At 36.6% G+C, this 20589-nt stretch overlaps 2 protein-coding genes across 12 annotated transcripts in view; both read right to left on the reverse strand.

Moving 5' to 3' along the window:
* shop (sulfite oxidase) overlaps positions 1–2754 on the reverse strand; it is an 83309-nt gene extending 80555 nt beyond the window's left edge. For 3 of the 5 annotated variants that reach the window (XM_087344639.1, XM_087344636.1, XM_087344638.1), the window contains exons 1-2: positions 2649–2749; positions 89–273 (exon numbers count right to left, since the gene is read on the reverse strand). In XM_087344639.1, the coding sequence (XP_087200765.1) occupies positions 89–273; positions 2649–2701 (238 nt within the window). In that variant the 5' untranslated portion in view covers positions 2702–2749. Of the gene's footprint in view, positions 1–88; positions 274–1010; positions 1130–2648 lie in introns of those variants that run through there. The other 2 variants (XR_015534032.1, XM_087344637.1) reach the window with 2 other exon arrangements.
* Positions 2755–2854: 100 nt separating this feature from the next.
* Slik (Sterile20-like kinase) overlaps positions 2855–20589 on the reverse strand; it is a 38605-nt gene continuing 20870 nt past the window's right edge. For 5 of the 7 annotated variants that reach the window (XM_087344619.1, XM_087344614.1, XM_087344615.1 and 2 more), the window contains 11 exons: positions 20310–20476; positions 19836–19977; positions 18806–18981; positions 18398–18494; positions 17453–17752; positions 16313–16432; positions 15796–15909; positions 15046–15261; positions 14678–14813; positions 14003–14106; positions 10912–12951 (listed from right to left, as the gene is read on the reverse strand). In XM_087344619.1, coding sequence (XP_087200745.1) covers positions 12640–12951; positions 14003–14106; positions 14678–14813; positions 15046–15261; positions 15796–15909; positions 16313–16432; positions 17453–17752; positions 18398–18494; positions 18806–18981; positions 19836–19977; positions 20310–20476 — 1884 coding nt within the window. In that variant the 3' untranslated portion in view covers positions 10912–12639. Of the gene's footprint in view, positions 8057–10911; positions 12952–14002; positions 14107–14677; positions 14814–15045; positions 15262–15795; positions 15910–16312; positions 16433–17452; positions 17753–18397; positions 18495–18805; positions 18982–19835; positions 19978–20309; positions 20477–20589 lie in introns of those variants that run through there. The other 2 variants (XM_087344617.1, XM_087344620.1) reach the window with 1 other exon arrangement.

The raw sequence follows: 20589 nt of genomic DNA on the forward strand, positions 1-20589 counted from the left end.
CATTTAGCAACACTGCAATGTGAACCACAAGGACTCTGCTCCATCGGGTTATTTCAGCATCAGTGGCACCCTGCGTTACAGAACGTACCTTCTCGATAATGACAAAAGCAGATGGATGCCAGTGCCGTGCTAGTGACAGCTGCTGCGTAAGTCAGGTATCGTCTTGTCTGACTCTTCCCTTCCTCCTGATAAGATGAATCATGTTTAAATTCTCTGCAGCAGTCACGTCGCAGAGCACCAAGAACCGCGTGTCTGCGATGATGCAGAAGACATCTTGGGCGATAAAGTAAAATGACAACATGAAAATCATAAAAAAAGACCCATATCATGGAAAATTGCCTGAAAAAAGTATTTTATACAGTTGCTCCAAACTGCTAACATGAACATACATATATAAGAGAAATTTAATTACTGTTAGTAATTTGAGAATACCGCCATATCCATTTACCATCATAATTTATTTAATGTCCTGTTGCCAAAGAATATTTTTGACTAACATGAGATGAAGCAGTAGAAAATAAAACATACCACACAAACACTGTGCTAATTCTTTTCATATTGTTTTCGATGAAATTAATCCACAAAAAGTTCTGATATTCCATGTTCCAAAAATCATTCCACACACACAAACACAAACCAAAGAATGACAATGTCAGTGTTGGTGGGAATGATAGAAAAACACAAAAACCGGCTACCTGAATTATCTTCCATACTCTAAACACGTCCGATGCAAGTTGATTCTGCACACAATAAGTAAGCAACACAGAATTCTATATTACTACACAAACTAAGAAGATATTCTATTTCCCAAAGTTTATATAATATTTGTAATGTAAAGCAACACTAGAATGCTATGTAGTTCACATAATTTCTAATAACCTCACATTTCCGGTGTGTACATAAGGCACACAGATTCGATTAAACTTTTCAACTCTTAAAAACATAAAAAATTAATTTTGTCACTCATACATTACTTCAATTGAACACTCAATTTTAAAAGGGTATTCTACCTCTTAAATAAATTGACCACCTTTGCCATTCTCTTACATCCACACGAATGACGTGAATAATACAACCACTCTCGACATGTTGTTAGGAACGGAAACAGATGACTTCAACGATTCAAATATCTGTGAGTTAACCTTCATGGTATATTTGCAATGACGTCATCAATGCTAATCAGTAATGTTTATTTGGCTCAAAAGTACAAATTTAGTTGTCAAATATTTAACTCCATGCAACGTTGCAGAACATTTTTTTATCTTGTAACGCTTCAATGCCGTCCAATTATTCAAAAATATGTGATGTTTATGATTTTCATATGCCAATTTTTCTACGATGATCATCCTATATCAGCTGTTATGAACCATGACATAGTTGGAAAGAAGTGATAATGTATTTTAATAGTTAGAATTTAATATTCGCTGTTTAAATTTTCAATCGGGAGATCTGTTGACAGTCACTACTCGTTACTTGTCAAAATACGAAGACTTCCCAAATATGTGTGTATATAATATGAGTAAATTAATGCAGTAGTGCACAAATTTGCAAGATGATGATGATAAATATCAGATATGTAATTATTAAATATATACAGACACATGTTATGTGACCATCTACAAGCTACTAACCATGGGGACTGCATAGTATAGATGTGTATTGTAATTACGAAACAATGATGTGCATTAAAATGTGTAATTAAATTTTTAAAAGTTGTATAATCAGCATCCAGTATGTTATACACTTCGGAATATTCACCCCCATAATATCCACGCAAGAAGGCTTCTTTACTGTTCTTGATCACACAAATTTAACATCAGTAAATGAAAGGTGTTTGATGTGGAATTGGAATACCAAATTGTTAAAAGCACACCTTTCAGGATCCAGTGTGTGAGGCAAAAATTGACAGTTTGGTTACTTTTACATATGTGAATTAAAAAACTGTGGAACCAATCCCACCAAGTCAAATCCTGTATGTAGATACAAATGTTTTGGAGAAACATACTATATCTAGTTTCAGGACTTAGGCCCTGAAGATGCAGATAATACATCATTTCTTTGAAACAGTATCTACCTACATAGCATCACAACACAGAACATCCTCATTACAGTGAGAACCTCAAATCTATAGATGTCAAACCCTGTTTTGAATGTTTATGCTTAAGTAAAGAAAAAGTATAATTTCACTTCCCAAAGACTGTTAACACAACTCCTTTTCTTGTTAAGAAATAAGGGGAATTATTCATCCAATGTGAATTTTAATCAAATACCATTTTAAAGCCTCCCTCTCTTGTAATAATATAACACTGTATCAAACCATTCTTGGCATAACCTATCAGAACCAGAATTCAGCAAGCAGTGTGATGAAAAAATCTCATCTGAAAACATGTTTAGAACATATTTTCCACACACATTCTTAGATTTTATCCCATTCATCAGTTCTGACATGCATTTATTGCAGATCCCTTGTTGACATAATTAAGATCACATTGCACAATTTCAGTCACCTCTCCATGATATGGTCATTCTCAGAGAAATGATCAACAGTCATCTGCCATTAGGAAGCCTTTCTTCAGAGCATTGGAGCTACACCACAATGCATAAATATAAATTTTTTTGGCGAATAAGCAACACCACAATGCACAAACCTGTGAACGAGGGAGGTCTGCCGTATTAACGTCTCATACCACAAACTGCACATCAAATAACATTAAGTCCGATTATAGAGCTTCAATATATGGTGTAAAATGTGTGAAGTCAAAGATGAAATAAGGGAAAAAGAAACGGTTCACAGGGTGTAGAGGCTGAGGTCAGTCTTTGAAGGAAATTTCCAGAACATACACGGTAAAACAACTGTGAATATCATCATCTTAATTTATTAATAATGACTGAAATACAAACTACACCAGTTTGTAGTCTATGGAATATTAACAAATACAGGACTGCCAACTAGCACTTACTACATAACTGTTTTAATGTATGTTACAAAATGTAGAACATAAATACTGCTGGATCAGCATTAACCGTGTCCATGCCCAATTTATTTCCAACTTTATCACTGATCCAGTGATGGTTTTACTAGGCATACTTTCCCAAGAGTTTGGATAAATTCACCATTACAGCCAGTTTCTTTATCAGGTGCAGAAATTATGCTGGATCAGGGCCTAGAATACACATAGGTGTTCATTCACCAAATAGTTCTGTAGTAAAATGAAGAGGATTTGTACCATGGATAACACTGGAAAGTTAGGTTTGAGGTTAAGAAACTCTTAAAGCAATTTCATTGCTCTCATTTAAACTCTGCAGTGAGCACAGCTTGCAGGCATATAAACATAAAAAGTAATGTAAAAATTTTTCTGAGAATTTCAAACTTGACAGAACAGAACTTAACCCTTAGTTACAATTACACAGATACAAAATCCTCGTAACTCATTCTGCGTAGTACTGAATTTCTAACTCAACAGTGTTGGAACATCTTAGTCTCACTGAAGCCAAGCCACTTTATTCCAATTCCATAAATATTTGATGAATGAATCTTTCTATATAAGCAACACTGAAGAATGAGGTCACCAAACAGTTCAACACTAACCAACGGCTGACACAATATAATACAAAACATGAAGCCGGCACAAGATACACATCTGATACTAAAACCATTCCTGCAATTTAAACTTTTATCAAATCGGAACAGGGGAATTCAAGTAATGATGCATGGATGATAAAGGTTGAGGCAGGTGAGATTCAATATTAAAATGGGAAGCTTTAAATAGTAACTACAGAAACCATAACAAATCACATAACTGTAAACTATGAGGGACTGTAATTTATGTGATTTCCTAAAATCATGCACAATGGAGAATTTTCTAAGATTTGGCTTGAAATTGGTAACCTGACCTCTGCAAACAATGGGAAAATATGCACACCATACAAATTTACATTTCGCAAAAACAGTGCTGAAACCACATAATGGAGGAAGCTAGAATAATCTACATATGTATAAGAAATTCATAAAGGTTTTTACTCTCACTTGTCAGGATACTGGCAAGTACATAAATGAAAATGAATGACAAATGTTCTAGGTGTGAAACTTACACAAATGGACATAAGTTCAGTCCCACTTTGTCAGCATCACCTCAAAAAATGAAAATATGTTATGAACATTATAAATTTTATGGTAAAATTCATAAAGAATAGCCATCTATAACAATTTTTTTTCTGAGCAAATGATTGGCAACCTTATGTTTAACTTTGAATTGAAGTTTCCAGTTTCACTATCCCTGGAAGATTTCCAGTCTCATAAATTCATTTTAAAAATTATTATATTGTGTTTCTTCTAACATTGCAGTGTATATACAGTACATATATCAATGTGTGTATATAAATCTATGTATATTTATGTACATATGAAGCAGTATACCGAAGATGCTCATTCATAAACATACACACAGATACTCAAATCAACTGGATATAAGAAATAAGTAAATATACAACTTTACACTAAGAGCATTGTTATTTTCATCATCTGCGTCATTCTGGAAGACAGCATATCTACCCATCTTTGACACAAGATGAGAAATAAAGAACAGCTATGATAAGAATATTTTGGGTAAAATCTAGTATAATAAGAGAAATGAACTTTGATCACTTTCAATGCTATGACCTTTTTTTTTTTTTGCATGAAAATGCATTTTCTCACTGTTTCCGTTCAAGAGACGTCAGTCATGGACTGACAAGGTTCATCAAAAACACAGAATGGATTAATACACCTTCTAAAATCCACATATTAACTGAAAGAAACAGTAAGAACAAAATAAACTAACTATACTGATGAAAATAAATTTAACTACATAAAATACAAATATAGTGGATTCCGGTTAATTGGGGACACATCAGGACGACAACACTTTGGCCCAATTAAGAGGCTGCCCAAATTATGCGAAGTTCCACGTAAAGAGTTAGAAAGTTCTGTTCTTTAAGATGTCCCAAATAAACAAACAGCTGACCCTACCAACCGATGGCCCAATTAACCAAAATCTACTGTATTCAATTTAATTTATTATATCTTCACTTATGAATAGTTAAGAGGTTGGAAAGCGACAGGAGGCATAAATGTGTGTGTTATACTGTTGGCTACATAGGTACGCACAGTGCTGTATCCAACAAAGTTGGCAGTCATGAAGAATCATGTTCAAATCCCAACTGATAATACCTAAAAGCAGGGCTGATTATGTGTCTCGTTCCAACAGAAGAATCAAAATATGTGCTGGAAGTGAAGAGTACATCCGATGAACTGCATTTCTCATTAGAATGATACTGCCAGCAACATTTATTAAAACACTGGAACGGACTCCTTGAATATCATTTTTCTGTATCTTTTGGCACAAGGCTGCACAATTTTAAACATAAAAACAAAATCAGTGCAGGTTTCTCTGTCGTAATACAACACATTATCTGAAGATTTTTAGAAACATGAAGGAATACAAATAAAATGAGACATTTTCTTACCTCTGAAATTATCAATCAGACAGTGATCAAGTCGCATGATTACTAGTTAAATTAACAATTAAAAGAAATTATGGGGGAAATTGTAACTATTTACATTGCACATTATTTCACTAACCAGAATTTAACACCACTTTTGAATTAGATATGTGCCAACTCCCTGACCATTCTTTAAATCAATGAAAAGTTAACATCTTAAACTTTACACAAATTGGTGTCCAACACCTTCACTGTTATGGATCAAACAATTCCACCGCATGGAAGAGCACACTGTGTCATGGACGGAACAGTTCCACACAGGTACAGTGTGCTAAAACATTGATCTTTCTGTTGTCAAGTTTATAAATTCAGTTCAGGCTGATCATAGTAGACGGCAGTCATTATCATTTTAATTTTTGTTTTGATGTATGAACACAGTATTCAAATGTGTGGGGATGAAATACCGTAAGGTTATGTAAACATTCACAACACGTTACACACATTTTTTTTTTCATTAACAGTGAGGGAGTTAATGAAGGTATGAAGTTTCAAAGAAAAATCTGTAGTACAGATGATGAATAAAATTAAAGGGGCTGAATGTGTCCATAAATTGAAAGTGGCAAATTAAACTTTGATGAATGTCATGTCACATTTTATACTAGATTGTCTAGCGAAAGACAAAATTTAGATGTTATACCACATTGTACGAATCTGAAACCAATAGTGCAGCTTTTGCCCCACTCTTGTCTGTTCACAACTGTGTGTACTGATTCCTTGAAGTAATCCACGTAAAAGACAATGCACATGTATCACGCAACCAACTACCTGTTAATTAAATGGCCATTACTTGATAAAGGACTTAATTCAAAAGAGAAATTACCTTTCTTACTGAGGAAGTGACCCATCTAAAAGCCAATGCACATGTATGAACCTTGTAGTGTTAATAATCAAAATTTGGGAAGTGTTACAGCTTTGGAGTACACATATTTTTCAAACGTGCTCCTTGTAATTTTACATGTCTCAGTAGTCTGTTCATTTATTGCAGATACAAATCTACTGTTATAAATATAACTAACTACAGAAAATCCACTGCACATCTATGTTGCAATAGTCTGGTAGAAGTTTACCAATATTTCAGAGGTGCTTACCACCTCCATCATCAGGTTGACTATGATGTAAAGAGGCAGTGAGCACCTCTGAAACATCAGGACATTTCTACCAGACTACATGGCGCAACATCTCAGAAGACAGTCATCTTCATATGTGGTGCTGTAAGAACCTTAAAATTTTGCATAGCGTTTGTAGTTCACACTATTAATGAAATGCAGAGATAAAACTGTTATTTTTCATATATTTTTCTGCGTGTACAACTCAATGAAAAAATCTTTATATGGAATTTGGCATGCACTATTCTTGCACAAAAAGTAACTTTTAACACATTTAAAGGTTTAATTTGAGCTCAAAATTGAAAGATACAAGTCATAATGGGCCAATACAGGCAAAAATAAAATTAGTGAGAAAAAATCTTAGGCAATAATCCATATTAAATTTAAGTTGAATATTTTGACTTGATTTGGTATTGAAATGGATGAACGAACACAGCACCAAATATGTATTAATTTCATGCAATTTGTGCACACAAAAAAGGTGTAAAAACTGCAACCCGGTTTAGTTCGTTTAACCAGATGGAGCATTTGGAAACTATTACATGCATAGAATATCTATGAAATTTTTGGACAAAATCATAAAGGATCACATCAAAGCTGTTGGGGGGTGGGGGGGGGGGGGGTGGAGGCAGGGGCAAGAAGACGAAATTAATTACAGAACCCAAAGAATTTGTATTTCACATAAACATAAAGTTAAGACTGCATGTAAGATGCAGTGTAATGTTTCTAAGAGACTAGGATTTTTCCATTTATTTGCCGCGCTGTAAAAAAAAATACTGTTGTTAGGTGCATTTGCCTGTAACGCCTCAACTTTATGGAACACACTGCTCACACATAAAATCACAACTAAAGGGTTAAATTAATCTTGACTTACACAAAATGGCAGTAATGAAGATAATTCTCTGGAACATACTGCCAGTCCAACAAAGTCCTAAACATATTCTAAAAAAATCATATTATTAAGTGGAATTGAGAAGAAGACAAAGGAAAATTGTGAGAGGAATTCAATGGAGACAAGGAGCTCATAGTTCACAGTATCATTTTTAACACATATGAAATGATAATTAAAGGATATCTTCAGAGCACAGCCAACTGACAGCTAAATGAGTCAATGGGTCGCTTTCTCAAAGACCAGGATTTACACGATACAGATGTGCCTTCATGCACAAATTTGCATGCCATTTGAGATAGGCCAGGGCAAGTGGAGAGGCCACGGTATGTAGGTGACAAACGGCAGACCAGATTCTCCATCATCCTTCTGAAACCGAAGACAGACTGCTACGAGTCGATCCCATGTGGTGAGCGTGGTTGTGGACTGATAGATCTGGCAAATCAGCTGGCAGTGGCTGTGATGGGCCAAAGACTTGCTCCTGCTCTTCTAACTGCTGTGCAAATTGTTCTTCCAGTCTCTGCAATGATTTAAACAAACAACAAAACTGAATGACATTTCAGGTTCTCACAGTGGTGAGTAACAACTGTCTTCTGAGATGTTGCGCTGTGTAGTCTCACAGAAACTGACTGATGTTTCAGAGATAATTACTGCTTCCAGCATCAGAGAAATGACCTATGAGACTACACAGTGCAACATCCCACAAGACAGTCCTTCTTCAATAAAGTGAGAATTGTCTACTAAAATAAAAATACACATACCAGCTTTCAAGAAAGATGTGTGGAATGTCAGCAGTCACATTCCCACTACCAAAGTGAACAAGTACATGGTTCAGGATTCTCCTTGGCTGATCACGAACATCCATTGTGGAACATAAAATTCCACCAATGGATCATACTGTGATCCAGCTAAATACTTTACACATTTAAAATATATCTATTCCAGATTAATTTCAATATAATCCTCCCACCCAAGTCCAGGTCTTCCCATTTCTCTCTTCATTGAAAGTTTTCCCAAAAGGCATGCTTCCATGTCCCACACTCCTTCATTCATCAACCTACCATAACACACGCTATAAGAAATTAAAATATGACATTACATCATATTGAATTTCTTGGTAAACAACAAATAATACGCATATGACCAGCCAGCTCATCACCACCAGTCTGCTAACCGAGAGCAGAAATAACAATCTTTCTAACAGCAATCTGAGATACAATATTTTTACTGTAAGGATGTTTAGAAAATATATTGCTTCTAAATTACACAAGTCAACAGATACTCGACAAACAGCCAATTTGTCATCATTAGTCTGCTAACCTAGAGGAAAAACAATCATTTATCCCAAGAGCAATCTGTCATTAAGTACCTTTAGATCACAAGCACTGCACAAAAAGAATGTTTTGATGATATATAGATTTTTAAGGCACATAACTCATTTCATTGTCTTCATTAATGCAACCATAGTTACCAATTATACAGGAACTGTTTTTGACATTAAACAAAACCTTGCATAAAGCAGTTTCATACAATGTTAATAGTAAGATTTCTGTCTTCTGGGTTATTGCGCTGTGTAGTCTGGTCGATGTTAACCAACGTTTCAGATGAATATTCATCGCCCTGATGACGGAGGCAGTATGACCTCTGAAACGTTGGTTAACATCGACCAGACTACACAGCGCAACAACCCAGAAGACAGAAATCTTCATACTCATCGCCCTGATGATGGAGGCAGTATGACCTCTGAAACGTTGGTTAACATCGACCAGAGTACATAGCGCAACAACCCAGAAGACAGAAATCTTCATATTCACCGCTGTGAGAACCTCAAGTCTTACAATGTTAATAGTAACTGTATTATAATCATTTCAACAATTTATGATACTTAATAAGCAGGACACATCCCTTATAGGGTTTCATACATAGTAAGACCTCCCAAGAGCAAGGCTAGAAACCTACTCAAATCAAACATCTAAAATACACAACAGAAACAAAAAATAATAGCAGAATTTAAACACAACAGATCTGTGTGCCAAATCCTAGATAAATAATGGCTAGAAATTAAATTATAACCAATGAAGGATATACATTAAAATAAATGACTAGGAAATATAAAAAGAGCATAAGAGGAATATAAAGTCATAACAAGAATGAAAATTAAATTAAGGAAATGAGATTTAATCAAAAAGAATTTGGTTATATTCACTTAAAATAACAAAACTAAGTTGATTATATTCAGTGTATATGAAAAAGAAGACTGTAGGCCAATAACAGATAGGAAAACAGCTACAAGACTTTAATGCTAGAAATTAAATCAATTATGGAATAAAATATTTAATGAAAAAATGTGGAACAACAAATGAATACTAATAAATTATTTTAATAACTCGTGACATCCGTTCAAATGGTGATAGAGCATTGCTAACATGACAATCCTCAAACTTCAGAGTACAGTTGTGAGTCTGCAGTTGACGCACCTTTTCATAATTTGAACCAACGATTCAACCCGCTAGGTCCGTTTTTGTTGCTGATCTGGACAATATTTAGAGACTGGTTTTCTATCTTACATAATTCATAACAGATCACATTAAATTTTCACCACTTCTTACTTCAAACATGGTATTTAAAATATTAATAAATGGAAAAATTCTTGCATAATTTATACAACTATGTATGGCACAAGATTAAACAACATAAAACATGCAAACACATACACATGACGTTTGCAATTGCTTAACTTACAATCGTGGAGTCCATGACATGTACCTTTTATTAAACAGATCCTAGTCTGATGTGCAGAAGATTACGCGCCAAATTAATGGATGACGATCCAATCAACTCATGCCCGAGGAAGGTTCTGTCCAGACTAGGTATAACTTAACTCACAGAGGTTTCTTAACTGGAGTGAGGCAACAGATGACACAGAGTGACCATAAAGGCCCATATCAAAAGCCAGCTGAAGTACACTCAGTTATAAAATGCCAGCGACTGATACGAGAGAGAGCTAAACATCCATAAACCTTCACGATGTGGGACAATGGGGAAACTATCTTTACGGAACTTTGTAAATTTATATGGTATTAATATAAAGGTTACAAAAATCAAAGAAATGGCATAACAGTACTAGAACTTACACTACACAAAATCAGTAATACATTTAGGCTAGTGTTGAGTATATGAGCTGATGAATTATTTTAAAAGTGTAGTGCAACTGGCAATGACTTGTAGGCTTTATGCACAGTACAAAGGCCGCAGGCATCCCAAACACCGAGACGAGAAGCAGACAAACATACGAATGGCAAAGTACAAATATCTGCCTTGCTCTCAATTACAACAACAAAAAATTCAAATAGTACTTATTTAGAGAAACTAAAGAATGAATAATAAGATATTAATGTTATCTTTTCCACATACAAAAAAAAAATACATGTTTACAAAGTATAAACCATGACAGGTTCTATCACACTGATTGAAAGCCCATACATTCTGCCCGTCTGGCAAAGACCCCCAACACAGAAGTAGGCCTATGTCGGAACACCACTGAGGAAACAATGCAAGGATAACATTCTAATTATAAGCAAAACACACAAAGAACAAAGTGTGATAATTTGAGCGAGCTTGCATTTCCCAAAATAAACACAAAGCACAATGTTATGACAATGAACAAATATGTAGCTCATTAATTCCAAAACTCAAATAAGTCATTAGTTGCAATTATTTTAGTCTTTTCATGCACGTGGTTATGGCAGCCGGCAGAGGGAATATAGTCTGAACCATCATCATCATCGTGTATCTGTCCACAGACAGGTATCAGTGGAACTGCACTATTTTTTTTTTTGCGTCAGTTCAGTAGAACTAGGGACATCACAAGGATATTTAATGTTTTTGGTTTCCTGTTGCCTTCCACATCCTATGCTGTTGGCCATGTCTGGTTCATCTGCCTTTGGGGGTGATTTCTCACCCCCCGGGACAAGAGGGTGTCCCTACTCCATCCACCAACTCCTACACCCTCCAAAAAGGCTGCTGGCACTTGGTGGAGGGAGACCACTTTTACCGGTGGTCACTCGGTTTGTGGACGCAGTTTAACGTCTTACCCGGGACTGAACCATTATGCGGTCTATTTCCAATGGTCAATGTAATGACAAAATGTACTTAAATTCCATAAATCAGTATCTGAGTGTAACCACACAGAGTTGTAGACTATATCACATTTATGAAAACCCAGTTATATAAATAATGAAAGCCATAGATGTCTCCAGATATCTATGATTAACAAATTAAATCAAACAAGTGCCCCTTGAGACTTTGAAATTCTCATGCAGTCAACCTGTATGATCATTTAAATATAGCTTTCAGGACAGATCACGGGGTACAAAGGTAGTGCACGAAACATGAAGTGCAGTAAATGAAATTACACCAGAAGTTCAGCAAATGTCTTAGTCTGAAGCCTCCTCACTGTCTCATGATTATGAATATGCGTTAAAGATTATTAGAAATAGAAAGGCTGTTTTTCTTACAGTAAGACTTTTTTAGTTCAGTAGACAAAAATTCAAATCGTGAAATTTTAAATACATCGCTTTTATATTCAATGGATTGATGCAGGAATGTATGAATTCTCATGTGCTTTCCTGACGTTTGCAACTAATCCTAAACCAATAAGATTGAATGTATCTCTGATAAACAAATCATCCTCATGGTCCTTCCAAATATTAGATGTGGAAGATTACGCATAGGAATTTCAAAACAGGATCACCAACTGCTAGGTCTTCTTAAAAATGTTTCTTTTTAGCTGCAGTTTTATATTCTTTTGGTAGATTACTATTACAACTCCTTGTTCCAATATGGACTTTCAACCGTTGTCTACAGGGCTGCACAAAATATACTGCCATTGAAATTGAAATTATTTCTTTCATAATCAAATCATCTGTTCACTTCATCCTGTCCATTTTATTCTTTACTTTCAAATCTTAAAAGCAAAAAAGTCCCACTAGTGAGCCCCTTGGTCAGGCTTTATGCACCAATGTAATACAATATTTGCAGATTTATGCGTTACTTCCACTTGCAAGAGATCGGAATTAAGCGTCTTGAGTTTAGAAAGAAGCTTCAATATTTGTTGAGAGTCAATGAGGAAGGAGATCGCTGAACGTGTGGAATGTGGGGAAGGGCAAGCGGAGAACTGGGACCAGAATTTGGAGCTGACTTGCTGTTTAATTGATGCTCAATGCGTTCCACAACAGGAGTAAGCGTGGGTGAAGACACCACAGTACTAGAGGACAAAGAAGGCCGTGGAACATGGAAATTGTACGGGAAGTTGGATATGCTGAGGCGATTCTGGAGTTGAGCGCTGACCATCGCCAGTGAAATGCCACCATACTGCTGGAGCTCATGAGCACGGGCAAACTCCATCTCCAAATGCTACAACATGCAATAAAATGGGTATGTGAAAAGCCCAGAAATGCCCACTCGCTCAAATAACTTCTATCATGGACTTCAATGGAATCAAGTGAAGTTTCTATGTTTTGGTACTACACATAAATAAATACAAATTTCTTAGTAAATGTATTTCTGAGTCTTTAACGGCCAAATGTGAGTCGTGTTAAAACGAGAACCTCTTGTTCATGTTCTAATATTTTATGTAACTGATCCGACATACTGTCACTGTAACGTTATAATGAACGGATAAGCAGATAATGCACCTGCATTTTGCATGGTATAGTTCACGACTTCAAAGGACTGTAGCTAGTAAGTTTCATCACCTGTATATGTGTTTGCAACATGTCACCATATGAATACAGTGCAACTAGCCAGAACGATTCATTATGTACCGTCATCACGCTATAATATTTTGTACAGTTATTACATAATTTTCTATTTTCCTAAATTATAGCTGTAATTAAAGTTGTATAATTTGTAACAATCATATACCATACAAAATGTCAGTAACATACAATGAATGGTGATAAGTGTTGTCCATACCTCACATGACTGGTTGCCGAGTTGGTATATTTAATATGTACAAAGCTGGAAATTATTCAAAGAAACAATATTCAGATAATGATATTTGAGATTTTCACACTGGTGACAGTTCAGAGTGTTTTGTGGGCTGCAATACTGGATTAGTTTTGTGGGTAATCACCAGCATACTTCAGGAGCCTGCTGCCTCCAACTTCGACATTAAACTTAAGAAATCTACGCAGCAAGTTCCTCTGAAATCTTGGTTCATGATCACAATGTAACATTCCGTCTCACAGGAAATTAGTCTACACCTATGATAACGATGTCCATAACTGGATCACAGAAGAGGCAGGCACAAAATAAAGATTTTTAAGAAAGTTGCAAAGAGAAAAATCATGTTCAGAACACGCACAGGAGTGAAATTCATAAATAATTAGTAAACACAGAGAAAGAATTTGCTATAAATTGGCACTTTCGAGATCCAAAAAATGCTCTGTAAGAAGCAACTTGCCTGCTTGCGAGGTTTCAGTTGGCCTTTCCATTCCTTCAACTCGCGGCTGTAGGCTTCTTCCTGTTCCTTCAGTTTCATGGTCTCATGTTCCATCAGCATCTTTCCTGTTCCGCAAACAAAGACAACGGAATGTGAACACTCACACAAAAAATGTAATGCAAGTTACACTTTGAATAAAGCAATCAGAAACTTTTGGAATACCGTCAGTTTGGACTACACAGTTTGATAATGCATTCTTTGTGACTATCCCCCATCATACATTTTATTAAACCTAAACCATAACAAGGTACATGTCAATAAGTCATATTCACAAGTTTTACACTTGACGTTTCGTACAACAAGCAATTTTTTAGAAATGCGATAAGAAATCTGATTTCAGCTCTATGGACAAATTCAGGAGAAAAAACTCCACCCAAAAGCAACAAATTTGAAAGCATCAATTGTTTTTGGGCTGGTACCTGTAGACGAGACCTCATGACTTTATGCACTCGAAGCAAACAATATAAAAACTCCAGTCTATAAGCTAATCCATAAACAACATTACTTTATCATAACATTTACTGTAAATTTAAAATCATAGGTTTGAGTATAGCTTCATTCATTTTTAGAACAAATATTCTTCAAAATACAAAATGCTACACTTCAGTCATGTTCAGTTGTACGAACGTCACTTACGCTTCTCATTCTGAAGCTGTTCCAATTCTTTGATGGTTGCCTCAGATGTCGCACGAAGTTCCTCAAGCTGACGTGAATGCTTCACCTCAAACCGTGTTTGCTCTGCCCGGTAACGTTTCTTCTCATTTTCTTGGAACTAAAAAGGAAAGGAAAGGAAAGGAAAGAAAACACACTTAATAACAAATACACTTTTTTTACTTTAACCCTTTTCCCATCTGTGACCTACTGAGGCTTGTTCTGCTAGATTTTCAACAAAAAGCCAGTTCACAGATTGCTAAACCAACTGGTTTGTAACTAAATGACCGGAAGTCAGAAGCACACAAAGTTTCTTATAACCACACTGATAATGTTATGGCTGACCAGCTTACTTTCTTAAGCCTGTCTCTCTCCTCATCAGGGTCAGGTGGGGTAGCCATGCTGATACGCATCGACTCACGGAACATCATCTCTCGAGCTTTCATTTCAGTACGAATGCGCTTTGGAAGAGCACGTTTCTCAACTGCTTGCCGCTTTATGAGTTCCTCTTCTTTCCGCTGGTTCATACGTTTAATCTGTTCCAGTTCCTTTTCGTGTCGGATCAGCATCTGAAATGCAGAACTTTAAACATATGAACCACACACCACAGCTATTTGGTTCTATGACAATGCAAACAGAGCGGGGAGACACAGTAATAATTAATCTGTATAATACCATTTCATGCAAAAATTATGGATACGAGGGGCTCTGGCCCTGCTCACTTCACTCTCCGACCCTGCTGGTACTCCCACCCTTCCCTCTTTTTCTTACATCTGTGAGTGTGTTCAAAGTGACTCAACTGGAGTGAATAGGCTAGAATGGAGACATTACATAGCAAACAGAAACGCAGCTGTCTCGCAGACCTCCTACCTGAAGGGAAACTTGAGTGATGGGGTGTGAGGGGAAGAGGAAGTGACAAGTTATAATGCCTTTTGTAGCATACTATTCCAGTATTAAGCTCAAGGAATAAACTTTTTCTATCACTACCATCATTAAGATATGAGGTATAAAAAGAAAAGCTAAACAACAAAGATACAATTGTACAAATTATCCTGAAAAATGCTATGTAAATAAACTTTTTATCATGCAGTTTATAGCTTTACCTGGTGCCTCTGTAAGAAAAAGATGTCCTTCAGCTGTCTCTTGGCAAGCTGTTGCTTCTCATGTATCTGTCTTTCTTCCAACTCCCACAAAGCCGCTTCTCTTCCGCGCATTAACTGTATTAAAAATAATTATATGCCGAGATATAAACATGAAGAAGAATAAAAGTTGAAGACAAAAGTTCAGTTAAGTTCAGTAGGAATTAAACGTAAATACTTTATTAACAATCTTAATTAATTCCGAGACGATACTCTTGAAATGCAACAATTCTTTTATCCAAGCCGAGACTCTCATGACAGTGAAAATGTTGCTGTTGGTCCTCTACATAGTAACATCTTGTGGATTTGTAGGCAAATGCCAATGTTCTAGAGGAACATACTGCCTCCACCTTCAGCCCAAACTACAAGTCCACATGGTGTCACAACCCAGAAAAGCACAACTGACAGGAATAGAGAAGAAAAATGTGTCTACAAACAGCAGAAAAAATTAATAAAAGGGAATATCTTATATATAGCTAACCTGCTGTTTCTGTTGCAGGAACTGCCGCTCCATTAGGGCTATTTTCTCTCTGTGAGTGTCACTCAGTCGTCGTAGAGAAGATTCGTGGTTCTCATTAAGCTTTTCTAGGAACAGCTTCTCCTGAATGTAACATCATTCACTCATTTAACGCACAATGAAATTCCTGATCACAGATGTACGATTACATCCAGAATAACAATTATTTTATGTTCCATGAGAACCTGGATAACTACGTATGAACCGCCCCACCCAAAAAAAAACAACAAACAACAACAACAACCCCTGTCTCATAGATTTACTCAATGTATTACTGTTGTTGAAAACTTCATTCCACTCTTAAGCATTACTTGTATTGTGTGGTGTCACACCAGGGGCACGTCTCAGTCCAGCTTTTGTTACCACGTCACAGACAGACATCATCAGAACAGCTCTTAAGACAGAATATGATCTGCAAGGCTAAATATCCAGTCATGACAGTATCTGCCAACATGTGTCACAGATACATGGTCATCACATCTCCCCACCCCAATACTTCTATTTTAAATACCATTAACCCTTTGATACTGAAGCACATCTACATAATACATAAATTTTCAGTTCCTATCTCAAAACACAATGTGTCGACATGACAATAATCAGATGGTCAACGATGCTGAAGGAATTAACATCCGTTTAATCTGAGAATCACACAAAACCAATGAATAGTGGGCAAAATGCAGACTTATTAACTATTAAAGCAGATGGTACATATAGTTACCACAGGGCTTTGACAGTTTAATTCTGAAATTTACTATATTATAACTGGCATTGTACTTCACTTCACTGTATCATGGTGTCTCAAGAAAAGTGTATGAAATAATTTTCTATATTATAAAACATTTCTGTTTATATCAAATGTAAAGAAAACAGAAAGCAAATGCAGTTTCTCACAGTATTCACATTTGGCACCAAATTACTCAGAAATAACCAACACTCCCACACAAAAATGCAGATTCCTTTCGTCTTCGAATTTCTCAGTTCAATCCATGTATCACTGCAATGCCCGACATACAAATGCTGTTTCTTTCTTACGCCTTTGCCTAATAAATTAACGTCATCAGAGTGTTACTGCACTGAAGAACAAAACCAATGTACGCTTACCCTTTCTCCGTGATCTGCCTCCAATTTTTCCTTCCTGACTCTGAACGTGTTCTTGCGCTTGTCCTTAGGCATGAGATCGACTTCTTGTTTCAGCAAGCGCAGTTCCTGCTTGAGTCCTTCTCGGAACTGTTTTAGCTCTCGTTCCTGCTCTGCGCGTATTTTCTTTGAAGACACGCGTAAGTCTGCTTCTTCCTGCATCTCTGCCTTCTCGACTTGCTGCCTCTGCTGCCTGACTAACGTATCGAGATCCGACTCGTAAGTTCGTAACAGAGTCATCTTCTCTTGCTCAAACCGCTTATCCTACAACAAGTTCTCATTTATTTGTAGTGTTCTGTCTGACGACAGGTCCATATGAACGGGATCCTTCCATCCTTTTCTCGGACTGGGACCTGTTCATATACGTTCTTGGCAGATGATCCAGAAATGGTTTGCCATTGCCTTCTTCTGTGTGTGAATGGAGTAATTGTTGGGATGCCACGGAGGAAAACTCCGTGTTGCCTAGACCACGGCCTCGCCCAACACAAGTTATAAATTCGGGCACCGCCGGGAATCGAACCCGAGACCCCAGGATTACAAGGCCAGCGTTCTAACCGCTAGACCACCGTGGCTTGTAAGTTCTCATTATAACAACAGAAAGTTCTGTAAAAAAAATTAAATTGCAAAAAAAAATTGCAGAATAGATAAAGGCAGATGAGCACAGACCTCCAACATAAAATCTGAAAATTACAATGCAATATACCACCTCACCCCAAAAATCCATTTTGTTTAATAATCTTCAAAACCACAAAAAGTATATCGGGCATAAAATGTTTCATTACGGTATCTTTACATTAGGACCTACCACTCACTTACTACGCACAAAACTAAAAACTAAAATTTCTTAAATTATACAGAATTTGCAGTATATGCCTGACAAAACTTAAATACGAAGGATAAATATTATACCTGTTGATCTTTGGCAAACTGTGCTTTGAACGACAGATCCTGAAACTGCTTCTGTTCTTGTTTCTGCAGCATCTTCAGTTCCCTGAGTTCTTGCTTCCTATACAGAACATGAAGTATCAAGTAACAAGAAACAGAAACAACATTTTCCATCACACCACTACATTTTTGCCGATTATAATTCTCCACCTAAGTGTGCCCAATGGCATTCAAAATTTTTTTTTTAAAAAAAAAATCTTATGAAAGTTACTATAAAATGTATATTCATATTGACAGCATGCTGTAGTTTGCTTCCATTCTTATAAGAAGCTCTAAACAGTGGACCAAAATATCTCAAGTGTATTAGCAACCCCCCCCCCCCATCAAGAAGGTTAATTATTTAACACAATTACTGATGTAGGGATCAAATACCTGAATATGTGGTCATCATACACCTTTCCATTTTCTTCGTCACCATAGATAACCTTGCTAGTGGTGGTTGTTACAACAACGCCATCAATTTCAAACTTGCGGGTTCTCTTCCGAGTTTTTTTCTTAAGGTTCATCATCTGAATATCTTCTTTAGTACGGCCACTGCGATTTGCTTCCTGCAAGAAAGAAAAAAAAAATATGTCTCGTGCTGCCGTCTCCTACCACAATAATCGCCACGTTCACTACTACTATATTAACGTACTAATGCATGACCGGAATTTCATCTATGCAACCTACGCAGCCCAGTTTTCAGTAACACTTCAGAGACATCTCTCTTAAATGTTACCTGAATTCTCTATTGACACACTTACTGACTATAATATAAACTACAAAAACAAACGCTAACCACTGTGCCACATCAGAAATTTTGTTTGCAGGTGTGTTAAAACCCGTGGCGTAACAGCTCCAGAGAGCCAAAGCCGACTAGCTTGGCTGCCGGCCTCACGTTCACATGCCTAAACAGAGGTAAACGATCATCCAACCAGATATAGGGTGACGTGTGGTCAGCACGACAAATCCCCAACCATTGCTAGCTTTCCTGACCGGATTACGCTACTCATTGTAGCTCCCCAATTTCCTCACGATGCTGGGTTGGCACCGGTCCCATACACCAGTCGAAATCTCATGAGAAAATTTCTCTCCCCCGAGACTCGAACCAGCGCGCATTCTGTATCGACGGTCCAAAGCATGATGCCTCAGACCGCGCGGCTACGGCGTGGGACTTGCAAGTGTGTTATAGGATAAAAATAAGAAAAAGTGCAACATACTCTAATTAATGAAATTGAATGAGAACAGTTGGTACTTCTAATGACTTCCTAGAGTGCTTGCAAAGATATAACCGATGACAAAAGCAAACAGCATTAGTACATAAAAAAAAGTGGCTTTGTCATTAAATTTCTAAAGTGCAGTTCAAACTCTGTAAATGTTCCACTAAAATGGCACACTTATCACACTGGTCACTGATAAATACCCTATTATATTCTGGTTTGCGTCGTAACACAACTTCATCATCTAAGTCCCGTGAGTTTCGAGATTCTCGGCCACGTCTGTTCTCCTTATTACTGCCTCGGCTATCTTGACTTATGGTGGTCGACACGCTCTCAGCATCAGACCTAAACACACAGCGTAAGTTCACTGCACTACTGTATTCACAACTGAAAAATAGTAGGTTAGCCTATACCTTTCATAGTAAAAGTAGTTCCAAATGTTCTAACATGCTTTACATTATAAAGTTGGTCAAGAAAGCATAAAAAAACTAACTATAAATAAATTACATTTTAAGTAAACTAATTATCAGACAATGCTGAAATACAAGAAGATGCAGAGCATTTCACTAGTTCCATTATGCTTATGAAACGAACAAACAGAACATAAAACATGAGCAATTTATATAACCAATGAAGAAATATGGAAAACTGCAAATATTTCTGAAAGTAAGGATTACCTATCCGCTGCTTTGCTTAGTGATGACGGTGGAGTTCTCTGACCACTGCTTCGTGTTGATCCACTATCAGACTGAGACCTTGATTCAGTGGCTGAACTCTCGTAATATTCAGGTGACGATCGCTTGTCTTTTAGGGGAGTCGGAGTGTGATCAATTTTCTCCTTACCCTGAAGAGATAGGTAATGTATGCCAGAATGACTAGAAATCTTGCAAATTTGTATTATATTCAGAAGTACAGACCATCTACACAGTCATAAAAAATACACAGCAATTTTATATG

Source organism: Zootermopsis nevadensis, unplaced genomic scaffold, assembly GCF_977971745.1.
Source record: "Zootermopsis nevadensis isolate Lab colony 2312 unplaced genomic scaffold, Znev_1.0 Znev_ptg000008l, whole genome shotgun sequence".
NCBI classification, from domain to species: Eukaryota; Metazoa; Arthropoda; class Insecta; order Blattodea; family Termopsidae; genus Zootermopsis; species Zootermopsis nevadensis.